Below are 25,532 nucleotides of genomic sequence, written 5' to 3' on the forward strand. Positions count from 1 at the left end.
GGATAGAAGGTTCCTCCGGAAGCTTCGGCTCCGGAACCTCTAGAGTAGCAAGCACTTGTTTTAGCAAAAAGCGCAAATTCTCCATCTTAAACCTATAGCCAGGCTCCTCTGCCGGAGCTTTAGATAACACAGATTCCGACCCAGAAGGAGTCCCCTCCGAAGCGTCGGAGTGGGCTCCATCGTCGAACCACTCTGCAGGAGCATCCAACGAAGACAAGTCCCGAGTCGGGCCACTCTGAAAGGCCCTACGCTTGCGCTTAGCAGAACGTGGTAAGGCGTGGATTACTTTAGAAACCACCAAATCGCAAAATCTGGCGGCCAACATATCTCTCCCGAAGGAGCAACAGTCGGACCCTGGGGCGCTGCATGTGCAATAGAGGACTCAACTCGGGAACGCATCTCACGGGACGGAGAACCCTCAGAGGTGGACGGCTCATGGTACTAGACATTCTTTTAGTCTTGACCCTCTCAAGGCATGTGGAACATAATTGGGCAGGCTGGTCTACCGGAACCTCACAATAAACACAGGTATGAGACTTTGTCAAAGAGGGAGTACCTTCTAACGCGTCAGAATCCTCCATAGCTTACGCTTTTATTAGAATAAAAGAGAAAATAACAGGCACCTTTATAACCGCCAATAGCCGGGGCACTCAGTGAAGAGCCCCACCCAGTCACGCGGGTGCCTCGCAGGGCTGCCCTGCCTAAAGGAGAAAACGCACCAAAAAAGGACCGTGCAAAAACTCCCTGGAAAAGAACCTGAAGTTCAACATATTGCCAGAGCCCTATCCCGCACAGCACAGCAATGACACAATAAACAATATCATGTATAAACCCCCCTGTTCAATAATCCCCCTACTAGGAATATTAACCCTTGATTCTGTAAAGATAAAAGGACGCCACACTGTGGTCCTGTCTTCTATGTTAACATTGTATATAAAATGAAACAATCTTACCAGAATCCATGCCGTGGAACAGGAACAAGGCCCTTCAAGTGTGACAGGTCATAGCAGCGCTCCTAACAAAAGAGACACTCCCTGCATCTCCAGACTCTCATTCAAGCCCTCACTCAAAAGCCTTATAGGGCTACTTAAAACTCCTGTCCCATTGCGAAGAGTAATACCCTCCATAAGAGACCTCCAAATCTTCTGCACCTCTCTGCCACCTCCTGTGACGAAAGGCAAAGATTGACTGGGGGATGAGGGGAGAGGGAGAGGTATTTAAGCCTTTGGCTGGGGAGTCTTTGCCTCCTCCTGGTGGCCAGGTTCTTAATTCCCAATAGTAATGAATGAAGCCGTGGACTCTCCTCCCCTTTAGATAGAAATAAAGCCAAAATGGCTTATGATTCAATAGCTTGTAGAGCCACCTTTAGCAGCAATAACTTGGAGTAATTGTTTTCTGTATGACTTTATAAGTCTCTCACATCGTTGTGGAGGAATTTTGGCCCACTCTTTTTCACAAGATTGCTTCAGTTCATTGAGGTTTGTGGGCATTTGTTTATGCACAGCTCTCTTAAGGTCCCGCCGCAGCATTTGAATCGGGTTGAGGTCTGGACGTTGGCTGGGCCATTGCAACACCTTGATTATTTTCTTTTTCACTCATTCTGTTGTAGATTTGCTTGTGTGCTTGGGATTATTGTCCTGTTGCATGACTCAATTTCGGCCAAGCTTTTTGACTTCAGAATACTTTGGTATACAGAGAAGTTCATAATCGACTCAATGACTGCAAGGTGAGGTATTTGTGCTGATATGCTGTGTTTGGTTTTCACCAAACATTGTACTGTGTATTATCTACAAACATCTCCACTTAGGTCTCGTCTGTCCATTGGACAAGGTTCCAGAAGACTTGTGGTTTGTTCAGATGCAACTTTGTAAACCTAAGCTGTAGTGACAATCCCTTTTTAGAGAGAAGAGGCTTTCTCCTAGCAACCCTTCTATACAAACAATCACTTGTTCAGTCTTTTTCTAATTGTACTGTCATGAACGTTAACATTTAACATGCTAACTAAGGCCTGTAGAATCTGAAGTTTTTTTGCAATTTCTCTGAGCCGCACAGTCTGATCTTGGGGTGAATTTAATGGGATGTCCACTCCTGGGAAGATTGGCAACTGTCTTGAATGTTTTCCACTTATGAATTATCTTTCTCACTGTAGAATGATGGACTTTAAATTGTTAGGAAATGGCCTCATAACCCTTCCCAGATTGATGGGCAGCAACAATTGCTTCTCTAAGATCATTGCTGATGTCTTTCCTCCTTGGCATTGTATTAACACACACCTGAATGTTGATGATTAATTAATCAAGGGCATTTGATTAGCAGCACATGGCTGCTACTTAGCCTCTTAAAGGGACACTGAACCTAAATTTTTTATATCGTGATTCAGATAGAGCATGCAATTTTACGCAACTTTCTAATTTACTCCTATTATCAAATTCTTTTCATTCTCTTGGTATCTTTATTTGAAATGCAAGAATGTAAGTTTAGATGCCGGCCCATTTTTGGTGAACACACTGTGTTGTTCTTGCTGATTGGTGGGTAAATTCACCTAAAAATAAACAAGTGCTTTCCATGGTTCTGAACCAAAAAAAAGCTTAGATGCCTTCTTTTTCAAATAAAGAAAGCAAGAGAACGAAGAAAAATTGATAATAGGAATAAATTAGAAAGTTGCTTAAAATTGCATGCTCTATCTGAATCACGAAAGAAAAAATTTGGGTTCAGTGTCCCTTTAATTCCTATGGAAGTAGTAAGGGTGTACTTATTTTTTCACACATGGCTTCTCCATTTTGGCTTTATTTTTGTTAAATAAATCATGACACAGTGTAATATTTCATGTGTTGTTGTTCATCTGAGGTTGTATTTTCCTAATTTTAAGACCTGCTAAGGACCGGAGGATTGTTATGTCCTGATACGTAAAACCATAGAAATCAAAGGGGGTGTACTTTCTTTTTCGCATGACTATATGTTCAACTTTAAATAAAAAAGAGGAAATATCAGGTTCTACTTTAGATGAGGAATCCTCATCCCCAGGGGAAACTTCACCATCTGAAGATTCAACAGTATCCCTGGGATCAGGGCACATAGCACTGGTAGAAGGTAAAATCTGAACTGACCTTTTACGCTTCTTTGAAGGCGGGAGAGCAGCCAACGCCTCAGAGACTGCAGCCTTGATGAAAGACGTCATGGCCGGAGGCAACGCTCTAGCATTAACCTGTAATGAACAAAAAGTATGTGCATTAATACCCAAAAAAACATTAGATTGGTGTGTATGCATTAACAAATCCTTTTTTCAAATAAAGATACCAAAAAAACAAAAAAATTGATAATAGGAGTAAATTAGAAAGTTGCTTAAAATTGCATGCTCTATCTGAATCACGAAAGACAAAATCTGGGTTTCATATCCTTTTAAATGTGAATGTGCGCACCAAAAACACGACGCGCTCATAAGCGAGCAAACGTACATTAACGCTCGGGAAAACGAAAAGGACGTGTGCTAACCCGTCAAGCAAACCCAGCGCACAAAAAAATAAAGACTATGGAATGTGAGAAAACCCGATGAACTTTAACCTGACGTGTGCAATCCCGACAAGTGAAAACAGGCTGACGTGCGAAAAACTAAGCGAGCCAAAAGCAAGGGAAATAGTGAAAGATCTGTCCAGGGGCACATATATATATATATATATATAAAAATATATATAGATACATTTTATAAATCAAAGAAAATGCCCATAACATAGCTGAATGATTGTCTATATGTCACTATTGTATTAAAAAATAAAATATATTTATCAATAGACACTCGTCCACTAGCAATAAAGTAGCAGACAGCCAAACCAGTTCTGAAACATATCAGTAGAGGTTATGGAACAGGAGTATAGCACATCCCTGCAACCGATTTGAGGGTTTAAGAAAGATTTCCCATGAGGTGAAAGCAAAGCAACACAAACCATACCCCAATTACGTCCCTCTGACAAACACTGTACTCTGAGGGGAATCGGGACTCAACATAGACTGAAAACCCCTTTCTTTGTAGAATCACATTCTTTAACCACCACCATCGGAGGCAAGACTGAGGTATGTGTGAGGTAAAAGGAGTTTTATAGAGCTCTTGGGGTTTGGGAATCTTTAACTCCTCCTAGTGGTAGAGAAGAGTAATTTCCATGGATCGTGGACTCTCACCACCTGTATGAAAAAAAATGTATATCCAAATGGTGTTTGAAGAGGATATTCATATAAATACCAATATCACATACAGATTCAGTAAAGAGATGAAAAAGTTGTCTGAAAAAAAAATACTTGAATATTAAGTAAATCAAGTGATTAAAATATTTTACTACTTTTTAAATGAATGATCAATTAAAACCAGTGGGCGATGTGAGTGTGTTTGTTCACACCTAGACACACCAAACAAACAATCATACACAACACACTGTCTCTTAAAGAGACATAAGTTGCCCAATTCATTAGATCATGTAATTTTACAACTATTGACCATCCACTACTGTGTGTTTAACCCCTGTATCAAATTGGTGAAATAATTCTGCTACCTGTTGCAGAGTGGTAGTAATTTAAATGCATGTTATTTCATACTGACTTTGTCCCCAAACACATGACTAACATCTTTGAAGAAAATGATGACCAGTTAACTTCTCGGCTATGTACCCTGTTTTAACCATTTAGGCAAGAAAACATTGAACTGCTTGTGGCTTACAGAATATTGTACAGTTTACTAATGTAGGAACAAGAAGCTGATCCCAGAGGACTGGTAAAAGGCCAGGAATGTACTTTTCCCTCAAGAACATTACTGCTTAGCATTAGATTAGAACTTCATAAAACATTACCAGAGATGGTTTTGTTACTGTCCATGGTAGAGACTCGGGGTAATGAGGAAGCGGCTCTTGTGCTAGAGGAGTTTCGGAGAAGGTGCTCTGCAGAATGAAAGGAAACACAAACAATAAGTGTGCTTTTAGATCTCCCATTAATATTTCAAATGATGACATGTTCCATCCAACTACCTCAATATAGGTTGTATAAGATGCCTCAAGGAGAGCTGAAGGTCACCAGCATTAAAGACATTTTGGCTAATTATAACCTTGTGCTTTGTGACCTACCTTGTACGGGTATTTCAGCATAGCTGGGTCTCTTTTCTGATAAGCCAGGTAGGGATTTGGCTGAAGATATAGGCCCGCTGATAGAATGTCTCTGTAAGAAGAGGGTTGACATTTTTACCTAGCATAACTGCTGCTTGTAAGAAGCAAACTGTAACACACATATTCTTACATAAAAGCACACACAAATTACTTAAGACTTGTCGGCATATACACATTGGATATTTTAAAGGGACAGTCTAGTCAAAATTAAACTTTCCTGATTCAGATAAGGCATGCAATTTTATACAACTTTCTAATTTACTTTTATCATCAAATTTGCTTAGTTCTTATTTTTGAAAGTGAAACCTATGTAGACTCGTATGCTAGTTTCTAAGCCCTTGAAGGCCGTCTTTTATCTCACTCTTATGGAGTTATCAGAGTCAGCACTGATTGTCTAAAATGCAAGTCTGTCAAAAGAACTGAAATAAAAGGGGCAGTCTGCAGAGGCTTAGATACAAGGTAATCACGGAGGTAAAAACCATAATTTATTTTTACCTGATAAATTCCTTTCTTTGTGGCTGCAGTCTAGGCAGTCCTTAGGGAATTCATCACTTTGCTAGCAGGAGGAAGCAAAGATACCCCACAACAAAGCTTTAGGTATCCCTCCTACTTCCCTTTCCCGCCAAGTAAGACGTATAGCCAAGAATAGGAGAAAGAAGTAAGAAAGATAGTAGAGTAAACAAGTGCAAACTGCCACCAAACATGAAAAATTGGGCAAGTGCTTGTACTATCACTCAAAAATCCTTACTTGTGTGAACACCCAAGCTGTGGAGTTCACAAAGGAAAACAGATAGAAAAGAAGGAAAGGCAGGCACACATTTACCAGGAACCACTGCCTGAACGACCTTCCTTCCACTAAATAGCCTCCGCCAGGGCAAACATCTCAAAATGATACAGCTTTGAGAAAATATGTAAACAGCGCCAAACTACAACCATGCAATTGTGCTCCCCTAATATTGCACCCTTGAAAACAACAAAAAAAGAGACAGAGAATGAGATCAATGAGCTGTAATACATAAAGGCGATGGTTGTTCCGCCCCAATGAAGCTACGAGAATCAAACTCTTCAATTAAGAAGCAAAAGCAACAGGAGCTTTCTTCAGGCACTTACGATAAACGAAAGATGCAACTAGCAAGGAGGAGAGGAGACTTTTTTTTAGTAGTCCTTAAATAAAAAAAAGTTTAACGACCAGCGTACATCCCTAATTTTAAATGAGAGAACGCTGTAGGAAGAAAGCTAGACATTGTCCTCAAAATTGCATGGTGTTGATGAAACACCAGATACTGAAGAATGCAGGGGAGAGTTCTCCTAGCCAAAGAAAAACAAAATTTATGCTTACCTGATAAATTTCATTCTTTCCGGGCATGGAGAGTCCACGATGTCATTCCAATTACTAGTGAAATATTCAACTCCTGACCAGCAGGAGGCGGCAAAGAGCACCACAGCAAAGCTGTTAAGTGTAACTTCCCTTACCCATAATTCCCAGTCATTCAGCCAAAGGAAAATGGAAAAAGAAGAAAGACAAGTGTAAAGGTGCCTGAGGTTAACTAAAAAAAAATGCCGAATAATATTAAAAAGAGGGCGGGGTCGTGGACTCTCCATGCCCGGAAAGAAAGAAATGTATCAGGCAAGCATCATTTTCTTTCTCTTTCCTATGGCATGGATAGTCCACAGCGTCATTCCAATTACTAGTGGGAACCAAAACCCAAGTTAGAGGACACTGAATGAACAGGGAGGGAGAAAAAAGCAGGAGGACCTAAACAGAAGGCACCACCACTTGAAGAACCTTTCTCCCAAAAGAGGCCTCAGCCGAGACAAATGTATCAAAATTGAATTTGCAAAAAATATGCAGAGAGGACCCATGTAGCCGCATTGCAAATCTGTTCCACAGAAGCTTCATTTTTGAAAGTCAAAGAAGAGGAGACAGCCCTAGCGGAATGAGCTGTAATGTCCAGCAGTCTCATAAGCAAAACTTCTCCACCAGAGAGAAAGAGTAGTAGAAGTGGCCTTCTAACCCTTACGTTTTCCAGAGAAAAAAAACAAACAGGGCAGAAGACTGTCGAAAAACATAAATTATGCTTAACTGATAATTTCATTTCCATCTGTGGAAGGAGAGTCCACTGCTTCATTCATCGCTTGTGGGAAAAAAATAACCTGGCCACCAGGAGGAGGCAAAGACACCCCAGCCAAAGGCTTAAATACCTCCCCCACTCCACTCATCCCCCAGTCATTCTACCAAGGGAACAAGGAATAGAAGGAGAAATATCAGGGTATTAATGGTGACAGAAAATCAAAAATAAATTTAGGTCCGCCCACCGGAGAACAGGCGGGTGAAGTGGACTCTCCTCCCACAGATAGAAATGAAATTATCAGGTAAGCATAATTTATGTTTTCCATCTTAATGGGAGGAGAGTCCACTGCTTCATTCATCACTTGTGGGAACAAATACCCAAGCTCTAGAGGACACTGAATGAAAAAAACGGGAGGGTAAAGGAGGCAGACCCTATACTGAGGGCACCACAGCCTGCAGAACCTTTCTCCCAAAAGCTGCTTCCGCCGAAGCAAAAACGTCAAATTTATAAAATTTTGCAAAAGTATGTAAGGATGACCAGGTGGCCGCCTTACAAATCTGCTCCATAGAAGCCTCATTCTTAAAGGCCCAAGAAGAGGCCACAGTTCTAGTTGAGTGAGCCGTAATCCTCTGAAGAGGCTTGTGTCCCGCTGTCTCATATGCCAGACCGGTCATACTCCACAACCAAAAAGATAGAGAAGTTGCAGGGGCCCTTTGCCCACTGCGTCTTCCGGAATACACAACAAATAAGGACAACGTCTGTCTGAACTCCTTCATGGCTTGAAGATAAAACTTCAAAGCTCGAACCACATCTAGATTATGAAGTAACCTCTCCTTCGAAGAAGGGTTAGAACACAAGGAAAGAACTACTATTTTCTGATCGATATTACCAATTAACACTACCTTGGGAAGGAATCCCAATCCAGTGCGAACAGCCTTATCAGCATGAAAAAGTAAGTAGGGAGGCTCACATTGCAAGGCCACCAACTCAGAGACGCTACGTGCCCATGCAATAGCCAATAACAACAGGACCTTCTATGAGAGAATCTTAATGTCAAGGGCATGCATAGGCTCAAACGGAGCCCTCTGCAAAACCTTAAGAACCAAATTTAAGCTCCAAGGAGGAGCCGGATTTCTGAAGACAGGTCTGATCCTAACCATAGATTGAACAAAGGACTGAATTTTAGGAAGCTCCGCAAGCTTCTTATGTAACAGTACAGATAAAGCTGAGATCTGTCCCCTTAGAAATCTGGCGGCAAGGCCCTTATCCAGACAGTCCTGAAGAAAGGCCAAAATCCTGGATACCCTGACCTTATGCCATGGGTATCCTCGTTCCTCACACCAGGACAAGTTGGTCCTCCACACCTTGTGGTAGATGCGTCTAGTGACTGGCTTCCTGGCCTGAACGAGAGTATCAATCACTCTCTCCGAAAATCCTCTCTTGGCTAAGACTAGGCGTTCAATCTCCATGCAGTCAGCCTCAGAGAATCGAGATTTTGATGATATAAAGGACCTTGAACTAGCAGATCCTTGCGACAAGGTAACTTCCACGGCGGATATGATGACATCGCCACTAGATCCGCAAACCACATCCTCCACGGCCACGACGGAGCGATCAGAATAGCCAAAGCTTGCTCCTGCTTGATGCGCGCCACTACTCGAGGTAGAAGAGGCAACGGTGGAAATATGTAAATTAGGTTGATGTCCCAGGGTACTGCCAAGGCGCATATCAATTCCAGCTGGGGATCCCTTGATCGGGACCCATATCTGGGTAGCTTGCAATTGAGTCTGGACACCATGAGATCTATTTCCGGCGTCCCCCATCTGCTGCAGATCTCTGCAAACATCTCGGGGTGGAGAGACCATTCCCCTGGATGAAACGTGGATCGCTGAGAGCGAACAATTGGGAATCTCTGCCCATTCCAGAATCCGAGATACTTCCCTCATTGCTAGGGATCTTCTCGCCCCCCCCCCCCCTGGTGGTTTATGTAAGCAACCGAGGTAATGTTGTCCGATTGGAATCTGATGAATTGAGATGACCACAGAGGGGACCAAGCCCTCAGAGCGTTGAATATCGTTTGAAGTTCCAAAATATTTATAGGTAGACTCGATTACTCTTGAGTCCATCTGCCTTGTGCCATTCTGGAACCCCAAACAGCTCCCCATCCTGATAGACTCGCATCCGTGGTTACAATCTCCCAGGATGGTCTCAGGAAAGATGTCCCCTGAGACAATTCTCCCGGTCGGATCCACCAAGACAGGGACTCCCTCACCGGTCTGTCCAGAGATATCTGTTGGGACAAATCAGAATGATCGTCATTCCATTGTCTCAACATGCACAGCTGAAGAGGTCTGAGATGGAACCTGGCGAATGGAATGACATCTATGCTGTATACCATGAGCCCGATAACCTCCATACACCTGGCCACAGATGTCCTGAAGTATGTCTGCAGGTCTAGACAGTTTTACGCCAGCTTGCAACGTCTCTGGTCTGTCAAAAATATCTTCATTGCTGAAGAATCTATTATCGTACCCAGGAAACTCCACCATGTTGCTGGAGACCAGTGAACTCTTTTCTTCGTTTATCTTCCACCCGTGGGACCAAAGGAGAAGAGCTCTCGTGTGATCCACCGCCAGACTGTAGGATGGAGCCTGGACCAGGATATCGTCCAGACACGGCGCCACTGCAACCCCTCTGGCTCTCGCTACTGCGAGAAGAGCTCACAGAACCTTTGTAAAGACTCTTGGGACGGTCACCAGACCAAACGGAAGGGCCACAAACTGGAAGTGCTGGTCCAGGAAGGCGAACCTTAGAAATTTGAAGTGATTCTTGTGGATTGGAACATGAAGGTAAGCATCCTTCAGGTTTATAGTCGTCATGAATTGACCCTCTTGAACCAGGTGCAAAATTGACCTGATCGTCTCCATCTTGAACGATGGAACTGACAGGAACTTGTTTAGGGCCTTTAGGTCCAGAATTGAACGAAACGTGCCGCCCTTCTTTGGGACCACGAAAAGGTTTAAATAATACCCCAGACCTCTTTCTGCTGAAGGGACTGGGACGATTACTCTGAGAGATGAGAGATCACTCACACCCCAGGAAGGCGTCTCACTTTTCTGGTCTTGAAGAGATGTTTGACAGGAGGAACCTGCCTCTGGGCAGATACGATTTGAAACCTATCCTGTACCCCTGGGCGACGACCTCCAGAACCCAAGGATCTGTAACATCTCCCCTCCAGGCCTCTGCAAAAAGAGATAGCCTACCCCCTACCTGGTCCAAGGACGGGTCGGGGGCCACCCCTTCATGCCGACTTTGACTCGGCGGGCTTCTTGTTCTGCTTGGACTTGTTCCAAGAGTTTGCTGGCTTCCAAGATCCCTTGGATTGCTCAGATTTTGTTTAAGGCTGCTAGCGCTGAGACTTGTCCGCACGAAAGGGACGAAAAGTAGATCCCTAAGGGTTTGGCTTTCTTATCCTGAGGTAGCAAGGCACCCTTGCCACCCGTGACTGTAGGTATGATAGAATCCAGGTCCGGGCCAAACAAAACCCTCCCCTTGAATGGTAGGGAAAGCAAGCAAGACTTAGACGTCATGTCAGCAGACCATGATTTTAGCCACAGAGCCCTGCGGGCTAAAACAAAAACCCCTGATGTCTTAGCATTCAGGCGAATAATCTGCATGTTAGCATCACAAATGAACAAATGCGCTACCCTTAGGACTTCGATTCGATTCAGAATCTTATCGAGGGGAGTCTCCACCTCGACCACTGCTGGTAGTGCGTCACACCAGTAGGTAGCCGCACCAGCCATTACAGCAACTGCCGCCGCCGGTTGGTACAGGAACCCCGTCAGTTGGAACATCTTCCGCAACATGGAATCCATCTTTTTATCCATGGGTTCCTTAAAAGAGGAGCTATCCTCAAGCGGACTGGTCGTTCTTTTAGTGAGCGTGGAGATAGCAACATCCACCTTAGGGACGGTTCCTCACAGTTCAGGCTGCGCATCAGGAAAGGGGGAAAGCTTCTTAAAAGAAGATGAGGGAGAAAAGGGCGAACCCAGTTTCTCCCATTCATTCTTAATAATGTTTGCCATTTTGATAGGAACCGGGAAGGCGTGGGGCACTACCCTGCCCTTCGTAAACCCTATCCAGTTTAGGGATCGAAGGTTTCTCCGGGAGTTTCGGTTCCGGAACCTCCAACGTAGCAGCAGAAAGTCCTTCAGCAGAAAGCGCAAATGCTCCATCTTGAATTTGAAATCTGGTTCCTCCGTGGACGGAGGTCTAGAAGTAGCAGATTCCAACCCAGATAAGTCGGAGTCGTCCTCAGCGGATAATCTGTCTGAGACATTCAGCGGAGTCGAAGACCTCTGAGACGGATAGCAGTGCCGTACCTTCCGTTTGCGCTTAGTAGGCCGAGGCATCGGATTTATGGCTGCAGAAACCGCCGTCTGCAACTGATCGGCGAAGTCTGGAGGCAAAAGGGCCGCTCCCTCGGGAGGATTAGTAGTGCTCTGGGGAACAGCTTATGTAATTGGAGATGATTGTAGGGAACGAACCTCGCAGGACGGAGAACCCTCAGAGGTGGACGGCACAGTCGTACTAAGTACTTTATTCTTTTTCGATATAGCAATATTGTCAAAGCATGCAGAACAGAGTTGTGTCGGCGGTTCGACCGGAACCTCCTCACAGTATATACAGTTAATAGGTTTAGATAAAGAGGGAGTATCCTCTAACATACCAGAGTCCTCCATAGCTTGCGCCTTTATTACGGACTTGATCAATTATTAAATGGCACCTTTATATCCCAATGGCCGGGGCACTCACCACCTCCAATGACCCGGACTACAAGAAACAGCTTTCATTTCCGAACGCAGGTCGAGAAAGAGGAAGTTACAGAGGCCACACCCAGTCACATGGAGTGCCATGCAGGACCGCCCCTGCACACGAGAGAGAGACGCGCCAAATAAAAGCCTGCCTCAATCTCTCTCTAACTGTTCCACACCGACAGAGCCTCATCTCACACAAGTGCAGCAGAAACACAATAAACAATATTATGCATATATTCACCCCTGTTCCACAACCCCCTCCGAGGTTATTACCCTAGATTCTATATAGATAAAAGGAGTCACACTGTGACTATCTTCTAGCGTTATCATATATATATATATATATATATATATATATATATATATATAATGAAACGATCTTACCAGAATCAACGCCGTAAAACAGGAACATGGCCCTTCAAGTGTGACAGGTTAGTAGTGTCGCTCCTGACATGGACTTGAGAGAAGAAAGCAGGCAGCGAAACTCGTCAACGCTTAAGGAGCTGTTAATATGAGTCGGGATGGTTTCACAGAAGAACTCCCCCTGCATCTCTGGACTCTAACTTTCACCCGTGCTCTCACTGAGAGGCTGACAGGACTGATGCAGTGGATTCTCCTCCCATTAAGATGGAAATCTTTAGTAGCTTGTAAGTAAAATTTTAGAGCGTGCACAACATCCAAGTTATGCAAGACGTTCCTTATGAGAACGATTAGGACAAAAAGAAGGAACAACAATTTTCTGATTAATATTACGATCTGACACCACCTTAGGGAGAAAACCCAATTTTGTACGAAGGACCGCCTTATCTGCATAAAAGATAAGGTATGGAGAATCACACGGCAGAGCTGAAAGCTCAGAGACTCTGCGAGCGGAAGAAATTGCAAGGAGAAACAAAATCTTCCAAGATAACAGTTTTATATCAACAACATGCATCGGCTCAAACGGAGCCTGCTGCAAAACTTTAAGAACTAGATTAAGGCTCCAAGGAGGAGCAACAGGTTTAAACAGAGACCTGATTCTGACCAGGGCCTGTACAAAAGCTTGAACAACTGTTAAGTCTGCCAAACGTTTGTGCAAAAGGATAGATAATGCAGAAATCTGACCGTTCAGAGTACTGACTGACAAGCCTTTCTCCAGGCCATCCTGAAGAAAAGAAAATACGGGGAATCCTCACCCGGCTCCAGGAGAAACGCTTATATTTGCAAATAATTATGCCATACCTTATGGTAAATCTTGCGAGTAACAGGCTTGCGAGCCTGAAGCATAGTATCAATGACCACTTCAGAAAAACCACGTCTAGACAGAACTAGGCGATCAATCTCCAAGCAGTCAGCTTCAGAGAATCCAGGTTTGGATGAAGGAAAGGACCCTGAATTAGAAGGTCCTTCCTACGAAGTAATCTCCAAGGAGGTAGAAATGACATCCTTACTAAATCCGCGAACCAGATCCTGCAAGGTCATGCAGGAGCTATTAGAATTACTGATGCTCTCTCCTGCTTGATACGAGCAATGACTCGTGGAAGGAGAGCAAACGGAGGAAACAGGTATACTAGCTTGAAATTCAAAGGAACCGTTAGGGCATCTATCAGAATGGCCTGAGGATCTCTTGACCTTGAACCGTACTTTGGAACCTTGCCGTTTTGACGGGACGTCATCAGATCCAACTCCGGTACCCCCCACCTGAGGGTTATCTGAGAAAACAGTTCCAGATGGAGAGGGATGAAAAGTCTGTCTGCTCAGGGAATCTGCCTCACAATTTTCCACTCCTGGAATGTGGATAGCAGATAGGAGACAATCGTGAGCTTCCGCCCACTGCTGAATGGCCAAGGAACTCCGAGTTCCTCCCTGGTGGTTGATGTAAGCCACTGAGGTGATGTTGTCTGACTGGAATCTGATAAACCGGACTAAAGATAATTGAGGCCATGCTCTCAAAGCATTGAAGATTGCTCTCAATTTCAAGATGTTTATGGGAACAGAAGACTCTTCCCGAGACCACAGGCCCTGAGCCTTCAGAGAACCCCAAACAGCTCCCCAGCCTGACAGGCTGACGTCCGTAGTCACAATCACCCAGAAAGGTCTCAGGAAGCAAGTGCCCCAAGACAGATGATACTGTGAAATCCACCACGAGAGGGATTCTCTTGTAAGGGGGTCCAAATTTATCCTCTGCGATAAATCTGAATTGACGGAGCATGCAAAGCTGCAGCGGTTGCAGATGGAACTGAGCAAAAGGAATGATGTCCATGGAAGCCACTATCAGACCAATCCCTTTAATGCATTGAGCCACTGCTGGATTAAAGGCAGACTGGAGAGAAAGGCAAGCAACAAGAAGTTTGGATTTTCTGACATCCGTCAGGAAAATCTTCATGGACACGGAATCTATTATTGTTCCTAGGAAACACACTGTTGTAGATGGAACTAGAGAACTTTTTTCAAGATTCACCTTCCACCAGTGGGAATGTAGAAAAGACAACAACATCTCTGTGAGATTTTGCAAGTTGAAAAGATGACGCCTGAACAAAGATGTCGTCTAGATAAGGCACCACTGCAATTCCCTGAGATCTGATCACTGCCAAAAGTGCTCCCAGGACCTTTGTGAATATTCTGGGAGCCGTGGCAAGACCAAATGGAAGGGCAATAAACTGGAAATGCTTGTCCAGAAAAGCAAACCTTAGAAACTGGTGATGATCCCTGTGAATGAGAACATGTAAGTACGGGTCCTTCAGGTCTATGGTTGTCATGAACTGACCTTCCTGGACCAATGGAAGAATGGAACAAATAGTTTCCATCTTGAAGGAGAGAACCATGAGAAATTTGTTGGGACACTTTAAATCTAGGATAGGACGAAAAGTTCCCTCCTTTTTGGGAACCACAAATAGATTTGAATAAAATCCTAGAACTTGTTCCTTTAGAGGGACTGGTACAATAACTCCCAGGAAGGATAGGTCCTTTATGCAATTTAAGAAGGCCTCCCTCTTTACCTGGTTTGAGAATAATCTTGACAGGAGAAATCTGCCCCTTGGAGGGCAAGACTTGAATCCTATTCTCTAACCCTGGGATACTATGTCCACAGCCCATGGATCTGGGACATCGTGTATCCAAGCCTGTCGAAAAAGAGAAAGCCTGCCCCCCATCTGATCCAAACTCGGATCGGGGGCGGACCTTTCATGCTGATTTAGAGTCAGCAGAAGGCTTTTTGTTCTGGTTTCCCTTGTTCCAGGGCTGGCTGGATTTCCAAGTGGACCTGGATTGATCTTTTTTGGAAGAGGAAGAGGAGGACTTCTGCCTCTTAAAGTTGCGAAAGGAATGAAAATTAAAAGTTTGTCGACCCCTATGTCTATTCTTCTTGTCCTGAGGTAGGAAAGAGCCCCTTCCAACCGTAATCTCTAAAATGATTTCCACCAGACCAGGTCCAAACAGAGGTTTACCCTTATAAGGTAAAGCTAAAAGCTTGACCTTTGAAGACACATCAGCCGACCAAGACTTTAACCACAGAGCTCTACGGGCTAGCACAGTGAAGCTAGACATCTTAGCTCCCAGTCTAATTATCTGCATGTTGGCATCACAGATAAAGGTATTGGCCAGTTTAAGAGCTTTGATCTTATCTTGGATCTCCTCTACTGTAGTTTCCTCTGAAATAAGATCAGACAAAGCATCGCACCAATAAGATGCTGCTCTCGCAACTGTGGCAATACTCGCTGCAGGTTGCCACTGTAATCCTTGATGGATATGCATCTTTTTTAAGTAGCTTCTTATGAATTGGATCCTTAAAAGAGCAACTATCCTCAATAGGAATGGTAGTTCTCTTAGCAAGAGTAGAAATAGCTACTTCTACCTTAGGCACAGTGCACCATGAGTCACGAATAGAGTCAGCAACAGGAAACATTTTTTAAAAACAGGGAAAGGGGAAAATGGAACCCATGGCTAATCCCATTCCTGACCTATAATTTCAGACATCTTCCTTGGAACAGGAAAAACCTCCTCAGAAGATGAAGAATCCAATTTAGAAGACTTTGTGGGGTTGGAAGCAACCGAAGGTTCAGAGTCGTCCAAAGTAACTAGAACCTCCTTCAGTAGTAACCGGAGATGTTCAAGCTTAAATCTAAAATTTACTTCCTCAGATTCCTCAGATTTTTCTGCTAAAGTGTCAGAGTCTGAGATTTCACCTTCAGAAGTATTTTCCTCATCAGACAATTGAGAAAGATTAACTAATGCAGAAACCTTACTAGCAGGCAAATGTTTAGATTTACTCTTACGCTTACCCGAAGAAAGAAAAGCTGACAAAGCCACTGATACTGCAGAAGTAATCTGAGCGGCAAAATCCCCAGGTAAACACCCCCAGGTGGTTCAGAGGACACAGAAGGCACAGTATGAGAAACAACTAAGGCTTGGGACGTTTGAGGAGAAAGCTGAGGCATGTCACACACAGCATTATCCTGAGAGACACTTGGCTCAGAAGGGAGAATTTTTTCTTTAAAGTTTAACGTTTTTGCTAAACATGAGGAACAAAACTGCATTGGTAGGGCAATTTGGTTCTCTAAACATAGCAAGCATTTATTCAGAGAGACAGGTTGATCCTGTTCTGAGCCCATAGCTCAAGAGAACAGGTCCCACTAGTAATAACAATAACGATGTTCAAAAATAAAAATTACAAAATATTTTTTTAATGAAAAATATAATGAATAAGGGAGGTAAAACATGAAATTATGAAAATCAACTTCAGACAAGTTATCTGAAGCTCCTACCGGACCGGAGAGTTAAGGCCACTAGTAAGAAGAAGCTGGTACTTCCAGCTAAACGATTCTCAACTGAAGTCACTCCGATCAGCGAGAAAACTAAGCCGACACCTCTCCAACTTTAATCGGACACTCTGAGGCCCATGAAGGTCCGCTCTGTAAAACCGTAAGTGCAGAAAACTAACTGCGTCACACATAAGAGCGCGAAAATGAAAAATGGCAGCCTTAAGTTTAAACTGCCGTCAGCCCTCTCTGCAGTTTAAGCTGGTATAAATTCAGCACAAGCTTAATACCCAGATAAATAATAATGATGTTCACAGAACATGTAAGGGAACAGTAAAAACACCCCTGCAATACAGTCCGACAAGAATTAGGGAAAATTAACCCCTTAAGTCTCTCTGTTACTCATACCAATAAAGTGCCTAATGTCTTTCTATAGGAGCTATTGACCCCCCAATAAAAGCTGCCCCAACCCTGTACCCATAAAACAATGGGGTAACTATGTTCCATAAAGTGATCCACTTGAGGGTTAACCTCTGAAGTGCTGTCCTTCATAACCTAGAAGGAAGAGTCACTTACCTGTGGATCCGGCTGCAAGGCAGAAAGCAGCTACATAGGTGTGGCAGGCACTACCCTCTCTGTCATGGACCTGTAGTAAAAGAAAGAGCAGAGTAACCAACCCTGGCTTTCTACAAAGGGGTAGCAAACTTTTTAGAAGTAAAGCAAAGACCACCTCACCACCTTCTAACTGCTAAAAGCCACCACTACTCTTACTAAAGAGATTGACGTGGACACGCTAGACCCCAATCCTTGCTTGCAGGGAAAAATACCCATAAAAAGATTAAATATCTTCAGAAACCAACTTTGCACATCCTCCATTGACAGAGGCGAAGAGAATGACTGGGGATTATGGGTAAGGGAAGTTACACTTAACAGCTTTGCTGGGGTGCTCTTTGCCTCCTCCTGCTGGCCAGGAGTTGAATATCCCACTAGTAATTGGAATGACGTCGTGGACTCTCCATGCCATAGGAAAAAAATTGCTAAAAGAACAAAATTTCTGTCATTACTAGAGTACTGCGGGTACCAACCTGATGAACAAAATAGGTCACCCCGGATATAACGCCTGACTAAAAAAAGAATGAAAATAACTGATTTGAGAAGAAGCCTAGTATGCAGAGAAACTAAACTTCAGAACATGTATTGTTAGCCTCACCTCCATAGACAACCAAACTCCCTGTGACCCTCAAGCACCCTAGACTGCCTGACAAGTTGATGTCCATGAAACACAGTAACAGACTGTCTGACCAACAGAACAGAATGCAATCGCTGGAACAGGTTGAAGTGATCTTCATTCCACTACCTACGCATGCATATATTTAGTGGACGCAAATTAAACCATGCAAATGGAATAGCATCAGATGCTATTCCCCCAAAAAGGTATACCCTTGCAAGTGAAGTGAACAAACTTGGGAAACATAGTTTTCAGCCATAACTTCCTTCATTCTGTCTTAGGAACAGGAATTATTACTCCCATGACCTTCAGAGTCTGCACACACAAAGGGATGCCTCCCGATCATCTGATTGACACATGTGGCAAAGAAACCTCTGAAGGAGGCCTTGACCAAAAACTTGTCCTGTACCCCTGAGGAATAATTTCCAGAACCCTGAGATGCCAAACAGACTGATATCAGCCTTGACGAGGCAAATAACTACTCGGTAGGAAAGGGAAGTAGGAGGGATACTTAAAGCTTTGTTGTGGGGTGTCTTTGCCTCCTGCCGGCCAGGTGATGAATTCCTACAAGTAAGGATTTTCGTGGACTATCATCACCTTAGAAAAAAAGTACATTAATATAACTGTATTGGCTATGCAAAATTGGGGAATGGGCAATAAAGGGATTATCTAACTTTTTTAAATAATAACAATTCTGGAGTAGACTGTCCCTTTAAGTTCCTTTATTACCTGCATAGGAGAAACAGCAGCAGCTGGAGGTGTCTTCATGGGGCTTGGGCTCAAAGGTGTACGAGGAATGGAAGCAGCTGCTGTTGCTGCTGCAACAGGACCTTGCGCTAGAAAGGCAAAACAGGAATTATCGAGCAAGACCATGAAAATGAAAGCATGATGCCAAGTTACAGAAGGTAAAAGGTTGTCTTCAAAGGTTTAATATCAAATTACTAATGCCTCTAAAACTCTTGTCCCTTTCTAAATTACCAATATTGACAAGTCAAATAGCTTTAGATATATTTTAAACTTTGCATCTTTATAAATGATATAAACTAATAAAAAAACAAAAATTATTAAAAACAGCATTTTACATTCACAAATATAAGGTTCAGATGCTGAAAAACATAATTTATGCTTACCTGATAAATTTATTTCTCTTGTAGTGTAGTCAGTCCACGGGTCATCCATTACTTATGGAATATATCTCTTCCTAACAGGAAGCTGCAAGAGGATCACCCAAGCAGAGCTGCTATATAACTCCTCCCCTCACATATTCAGTCATTCGACCAAAACCAGACGAGAAAGGAGAAACCATAGGGTGCAGTGGTGACTGGAGTTTAATTAAAATTTAGATCTGCCTTAAAGACAGGGCGGGCCGTGGACTGACTACACTACAAGAGAAATAAATTTATCAGGTAAGCATAAATTATGTTTTCTCTTGTTAAGTGTAGTCAGTCCACGGGTCATCCATTACTTATGGAATACCAATACCAAAGCTAAAGTACACGGATGAAGGGAGGGACAAGGCAGGAACCTTAAACAGAAGGAACCACTGCCTGAAGCACCTTTCTCCCAAAAATAGCCTCAGAAGAAGCAAAAGTGTCAAATTTGTAAAATTTTTAAAAAGTGTGAAGTGAAGACCAAGTTGCAGCCTTGTAAATCTGTTCAACAGAGGCCTCATTTTTAAAGGCCCAGGTGGAAGCCACAGCTCTAGTAGAATGAGCTGTAATCCTTTCAGGAGGCTGCTGTCCAGCAGTCTCATAGGCTAAACGTATTATGCTACAAAGCCAAAAAGAGAGAGAGGTAGCCGAAGCCTTTTGACCTCTTCTCTGTCCAGAGTAAACGACAAACAGGGAAGAAGTTTGACGAAAATCTTTAGTTGCCTGCAAATAGAACTTCAGGGCACGGACTACGTCCAGATTATGCAAAAGTCGTTCCTTCTTTGAAGAAGGGTTAGGACACAGTGATGGAACAACAATCTCTTGATTGATATTCCTGTTAGTAACTACCTTAGGTAAGAACCCAGGTTTAGTACGCAGAACTACCTTGTCTGAATGAAAAATCAGATAAGGAGAATCACAATGTAAGGCAGATAACTCAGAGACTCTTCGAGCCGAGGAAATAGCCATAAAAAACAGAACCTTCCAGGATAACAGCTTGATATCAATGGAATGAAGGGGTTCAAATGGAACGCCTTGAAGAACGTTAAGAACTAAGTTTAAGCTCCACGGCGGAGCAACAGTCTTAAACACAGGCTTAAGCCTAGCTAAAGCCTGACAAAAAGCCTGAACGTCTGGAACTTCTGCCAGACGTTTGTGTAGAAGAATAGACAGAGCAGAAATCTGTCCCTTTAACGAACTAGCAGATAAGCCCTTTTCTAAACCCTCTTGTAGAAAAGACAATATCCTAGGAATCCTAACCTTACTCCATGAGTAACTCTTGGATTCGCACCAATATAAATATTTACGCCATATCTTATGGTAAATTCTTCTGGTAACAGGCTTCCTAGCCTGTATTAAGGTATCAATAACCGACTCCGAGAAGCCACGCTTTGATAGAATCAAGCGTTCAATCTCCATGCAGTCAGCCTCAGAGAAATTAGATTTGGATGGTTGAAAGGACCCTGAATTAGAAGGTCCTGTCTCAGAGGCAGAGACCACGGTGGGCAAGACGACATGTCCACTAGGTCTGCATACCAGGTCCTGCGTGGCCACGCAGGCGCTATCAGAATCACCGAAGCTCTCTCCTGTTTGATCTTGGCAATCAAACGAGGAAGCATCGGAAATGGTGGAAACACATAAGCCATGTTGAAGACCCAAGGGGCTGTCAGAGCATCTATCAGCACCGCTCCCGGGTCCCTGGACCTGGATCCGTAACAAGGAAGCTTGGCGTTCTGGCGAGACGCCATGAGATCCAGATCTGGTTTGCCCCAACGATGAATCAGTTGAGCAAAGACCTCCGGATGAAGTTCCCACTCCCCCGGATGAAAAGTCTGGCGACTTAGAAAGTCCGCCTCCCAGTTCTCCACGCCTGGGATGTAAATCGCTGACAGGTGGCAAGAGTGAGACTCTGCCCAGCGAATTATCTTTGAGACTTCCAACATCGCTAGGGAACTTCTGGTTCCCCCTTGATGGTTGATGTAAGCCACAGTCGTGATGTTGTCCGACTGAAATCTGATGAACCTTAGAGTTGCTAACTGAGGCCAAACTAGGAGAGCATTGAATATTGCTCTTAATTCCAGAATATTTATTGGGAGGAGTTTCTCCTCCTGAGTCCATAGTCCCTGAGCCTTCAGGGAGTTCCAGAGTGCGCCCCAGCCTAGAAGGCTGGCGTCTGTTGTTACAATCGTCCAATCTGGCCTGCGAAAGGTCATCCCCTTGGACAGATGTGGCCGAGAAAGCCACCATAGAAGAGAATCTCTGGTCTCTTGATCCAGATTTAGCAGGGGGGACAAATCTGAGTAATCCCCATTCCACTGACTTAGCATGCACAATTGCAGCGGTCTGAGATGCAGGCGCGCAAATGGAACTATGTCCATTGCCGCTACCATTAAGCCGATTACTTCCATGCACTGAGCTACTGACGGGTGTGGAATGGAATGAAGGACACGGCAAGCATTTAGAAGTTTTGATAACCTGGCCTCCGTCAGGTAAATTTTCATCTCTACAGAATCTATAAGAGTCCCTAGAAAGGGAACCCTTGTAAGTGGTAATAGAGAACTCTTTTCCACGTTCACCTTCCACCCATGCAACCTCAGAAATGCCAGAACTATCTCTGTATGAGACTTGGCAGTTTGAAAACTTGACGCTTGTATCAGAATGTCGTCTAGGTACGGAGTCACCGCTATGCCTCGCGGTCTTAGTACCGCCAGAAGTGAGCCCAGAACTTTTGTAAAGATTCTTGGAGCCGTAGCTAATCCGAAGGGAAGAGCTACAAACTGGTAATGCCTGTCTAGGAAAGCAAATCTTAGGTACCGATAATGATCCTTGTGAATCGGTATGTGAAGGTAGGCATCCTTTAAGTCCACTGTGGTCATGTACTGACCCTCTTGGATCATGGGAAGGATGGTTCGAATAGTTTCCATTTTGAATGATGGAACTCTTAGGAATTTGTTTAGGATTTTTAAGTCCAAGATTGGTCTGAAGGTTCCCTCTTTCTTGGGAACCACAAATAGATTTGAATAGAATCCTTGCCCGTGTTCTGTCCACGGAACTGGGTGGATCACCCCCATTAGTAAGAGGTCTTGAACACAGCGTAGAAACGCCTCTTTCTTTATTTGGTTTGCTGATAACCTTGAAAGATGAAATCTCCCTCGTGGAGGAGAAGTTTTGAAGTCCAGGAGATATCCCTGAGAAATGATCTCCAACGCCCAGGGATCCTGGACATCTCTTGCCCAAGCCTGGGCGAAGAGAGAAAGTCTGCCCCACACTAGATCTGTTTCCGGCTAGGGGGCCCTCTCTTCATGCTGTCTTAGGGGCAGCAGCAGGTTTCTTGGCCTGCTTGCCCTTGTTCCAGGACTGGTTAACTTTCCAGCCCTGTCTGTAACGAGCAACAGCTCCTTCCTGGTTTGGAGCGGAGGAAGTTGATGCTGCTCCTGCCTTGAAGTTACGAAAGGCACGAAAATTAGACTGTTTGGCCTTTGATTTGGCCCTGTCCTGAGGTAGAGCATGGCCCTTATCTCCCGTAATGTCAGCTATAATTTCTTTCAAGCCGGGCCCGAATAAGGTCTGCCCTTTGAAAGGAATATTAAGCAATTTAGATTTAGAAGTCACGTCAGCTGACCAGGATTTAAGCCATAGCGCTCTGCGCGCTTGGATGGCGAATCCGGAGTTCTTAGCCGTAAGTTTGGTTAAATGTACGACGGCATCAGAAAACAGAATTTATGCTTACCTGATAAATTACTTTCTCCAACGGTGTGTCCGGTCCACGGCGTCATCCTTACTTGTGGGATATTCTCTTCCCCAACAGGAAATGGCAAAGAGCCCAGCAAAGCTGGTCACATGATCCCTCCTAGGCTCCGCCTACCCCAGTCATTCGACCGACGTACAGCAGGAAATATGCATAGGAGAAACCATATGATACCGTGGTGACTGTAGTTAGAGAAAATAATTCATCAGACCTGATTAAAAAAAACCAGGGCGGGCCGTGGACCGGACACACCGTTGGAGAAAGTAATTTATCAGGTAAGCATAAATTCTGTTTTCTCCAACATAGGTGTGTCCGGTCCACGGCGTCATCCTTACTTGTGGGAACCAATACCAAAGCTTTAGGACACGGATGAAGGGAGGGAGCAAATCAGGTCACCTAAATGGAAGGCACCACGGCTTGCAAAACCTTTCTCCCAAAAATAGCCTCTGAAGAAGCAAAAGTATCAAATTTGTAAAATTTGGCAAAAGTGTGCAGTGAAGACCAAGTCGCTGCCTTACATATCTGGTCAACAGAAGCCTCGTTCTTGAAGGCCCATGTGGAAGCCACAGCCCTAGTGGAGTGAGCTGTGATTCTTTCAGGAGGCTGCTGTCCGGCAGTCTCATAAGCCAATCGGATAATGCTTTTAAGCCAAAAAGAAAGAGAGGTAGAAGTTGCTTTTTGACCTCTCCTTTTACCAGAATAAACAACAAACAAAGAAGATGTTTGTCTGAAATCTTTAGTAGCCTCTAAATAGAATTTTAGAGCACGGACTACGTCCAAATTGTGTAACAAACGTTCCTTCTTTGAAACTGGATTCGGACACAAAGAAGGTACAACTATCTCCTGGTTAATATTTTTGTTGGAAACAACTTTCGGAAGAAAACCAGGCTTAGTACGCAAAACCACCTTATCTGCATGGAACACCAGATAGGGCGGAGAACACTGCAGAGCAGATAACTCTGAAACTCTTCTGGCAGAAGAAATTGCAACCAAAAACAAAACTTTCCAAGATAATAACTTAATATCTACAGAATGTAAGGGTTCAAACGGAACCCCTTGAAGAACTGAAAGAACTAGATTAAGACTCCAGGGAGGAGTCAAAGGTCTGTAAACAGGCTTGATTCTAACCAGAGCCTAAACAAACGCTTGAACATCTGGCACAGCTGCCAGCCTTTTGTGAAGTAAAACAGATAAAGCAGAGATCTGTCCCTTCAGAGAACTTGCAGATAATCCTTTCTCCAAACCTTCTTGTAGAAAGGATAGAATCTTAGGAATTTTTATCTTGTTCCATGGGAATCCTTTAGATTCACACCAACAGATATATTTTTTCCATATTTTATGGTAAATTTTTCTAGTTACAGGCTTTCTAGCCTGAATCAGAGTATCTATTACAGAATCTGAAAACCCACGCTTTGATAAAATCAAGCGTTCAATCTCCAAGCAGTCAGTTGGAGGGAAACCAGATTCGGATGTTCGAATGGACCTTGAACAAGAAGGTCCTGTCTCAAAGGTAGCTTTCATACTGGAGCCGATGACATATTCACCAGGTCTGCATACCAAGTCCTGCGTGGCCACGCAGGAGCTATCAAGATCACCGAAGCCCTCTCCTGATTGATCCTGGCTACCAGCCTGGGAATGAGAGGAAACGGTGGGAATACATAAGCTAGGTTGAAGGTCCAAGGTGCTACTAGTGCATCTACTAGAGTCGCCTTGGGATCCCTGGATCTGGACCCGTAGCAAGGAACCTTGAAGTTCTGACGAGAGGCCATCAGATCCATGTCTGGAATGCCCCATAATTGAGTTATTTGGGCAAAGATTTCCGGATGGAGTTCCCACTCCCCCGGATGGAATGTCTGACGACTCAGAAAATCCGCTTCCCAATTTTCCACTCCTGGGATGTGGATTGCAGACAAGTGGCAGGAGTGATCCTCCGCCCATTGAATTATCTTGGTCACTTCCTCCATCGCCAGGGAACTCCTTGTTCCCCCCTGATGGTTGATATATGCAACAGTCGTCATGTTGTCTGATTGAAACCTTATGAATTTGGCCTTTGCTAGTTGAGGCCAAGCTTTGAGAGCATTGAATATCGCTCTCAGTTCCAGAATGTTTATCGGGAGAAGAGATTCTTCCCGAGACCATAGACCCTGAGCTTTCAGGGGTTCCCAGACCGCGCCCCAGCCCACCAGACTGGCGTCGGTCGTGACAATGACCCACTCTGGTCTGCGGAAGCTCATTCCCTGTGACAGGTTGTCCAGGAACAGCCACCAACGGAGTGAATCTCTGGTCTTTTGATCTACTTGAATCGTCGGAGACAAGTCTGTATAATCCCCATTCCACTGTCTGAGCATGCACAGTTGTAATGGTCTTAGATGAATTCGTGCAAAAGGAACTATGTCCATTGCTGTAACCATCAAACCTATTACTTCCATGCACTGCGCTATGGAAGGACGAAGAACAGAATGAAGTACTTGACAAGAGCTTAGAAGTTTTGATTTTCTGACCTCTGTCAGAAAAATCCTCATTTCTAAGGAATCTATTATTGTTCCCAAGAAGGGAACCCTTGTTGACGGGGACAGTCACTTTCCATCCGTGAGATCTGAGAAAGGCTAGGACGATGTCCGTATGAGCCTTTG

At 44.0% G+C, this 25,532-nt stretch overlaps 1 protein-coding gene across 1 annotated transcript in view; it reads right to left on the reverse strand.

Moving 5' to 3' along the window:
• SPECC1L (sperm antigen with calponin homology and coiled-coil domains 1 like) overlaps nt 1-25,532 on the reverse strand; it is a 215,214-nt gene that overhangs the window by 36,043 nt on the left and 153,639 nt on the right. Inside the window, exons 9-11 of the mRNA XM_053701992.1 lie at nt 18,730-18,836; nt 5,106-5,196; nt 4,836-4,922 (exon numbers count right to left, since the gene is read on the reverse strand). Coding sequence (XP_053557967.1) covers nt 4,836-4,922; nt 5,106-5,196; nt 18,730-18,836 — 285 coding nt within the window. The remainder of the gene's footprint in view (nt 1-4,835; nt 4,923-5,105; nt 5,197-18,729; nt 18,837-25,532) is intronic.

Source organism: Bombina bombina, chromosome 2 (assembly GCF_027579735.1).
Source record: "Bombina bombina isolate aBomBom1 chromosome 2, aBomBom1.pri, whole genome shotgun sequence".
Lineage (NCBI taxonomy): Eukaryota > Metazoa > Chordata > Amphibia > Anura > Bombinatoridae > Bombina > Bombina bombina.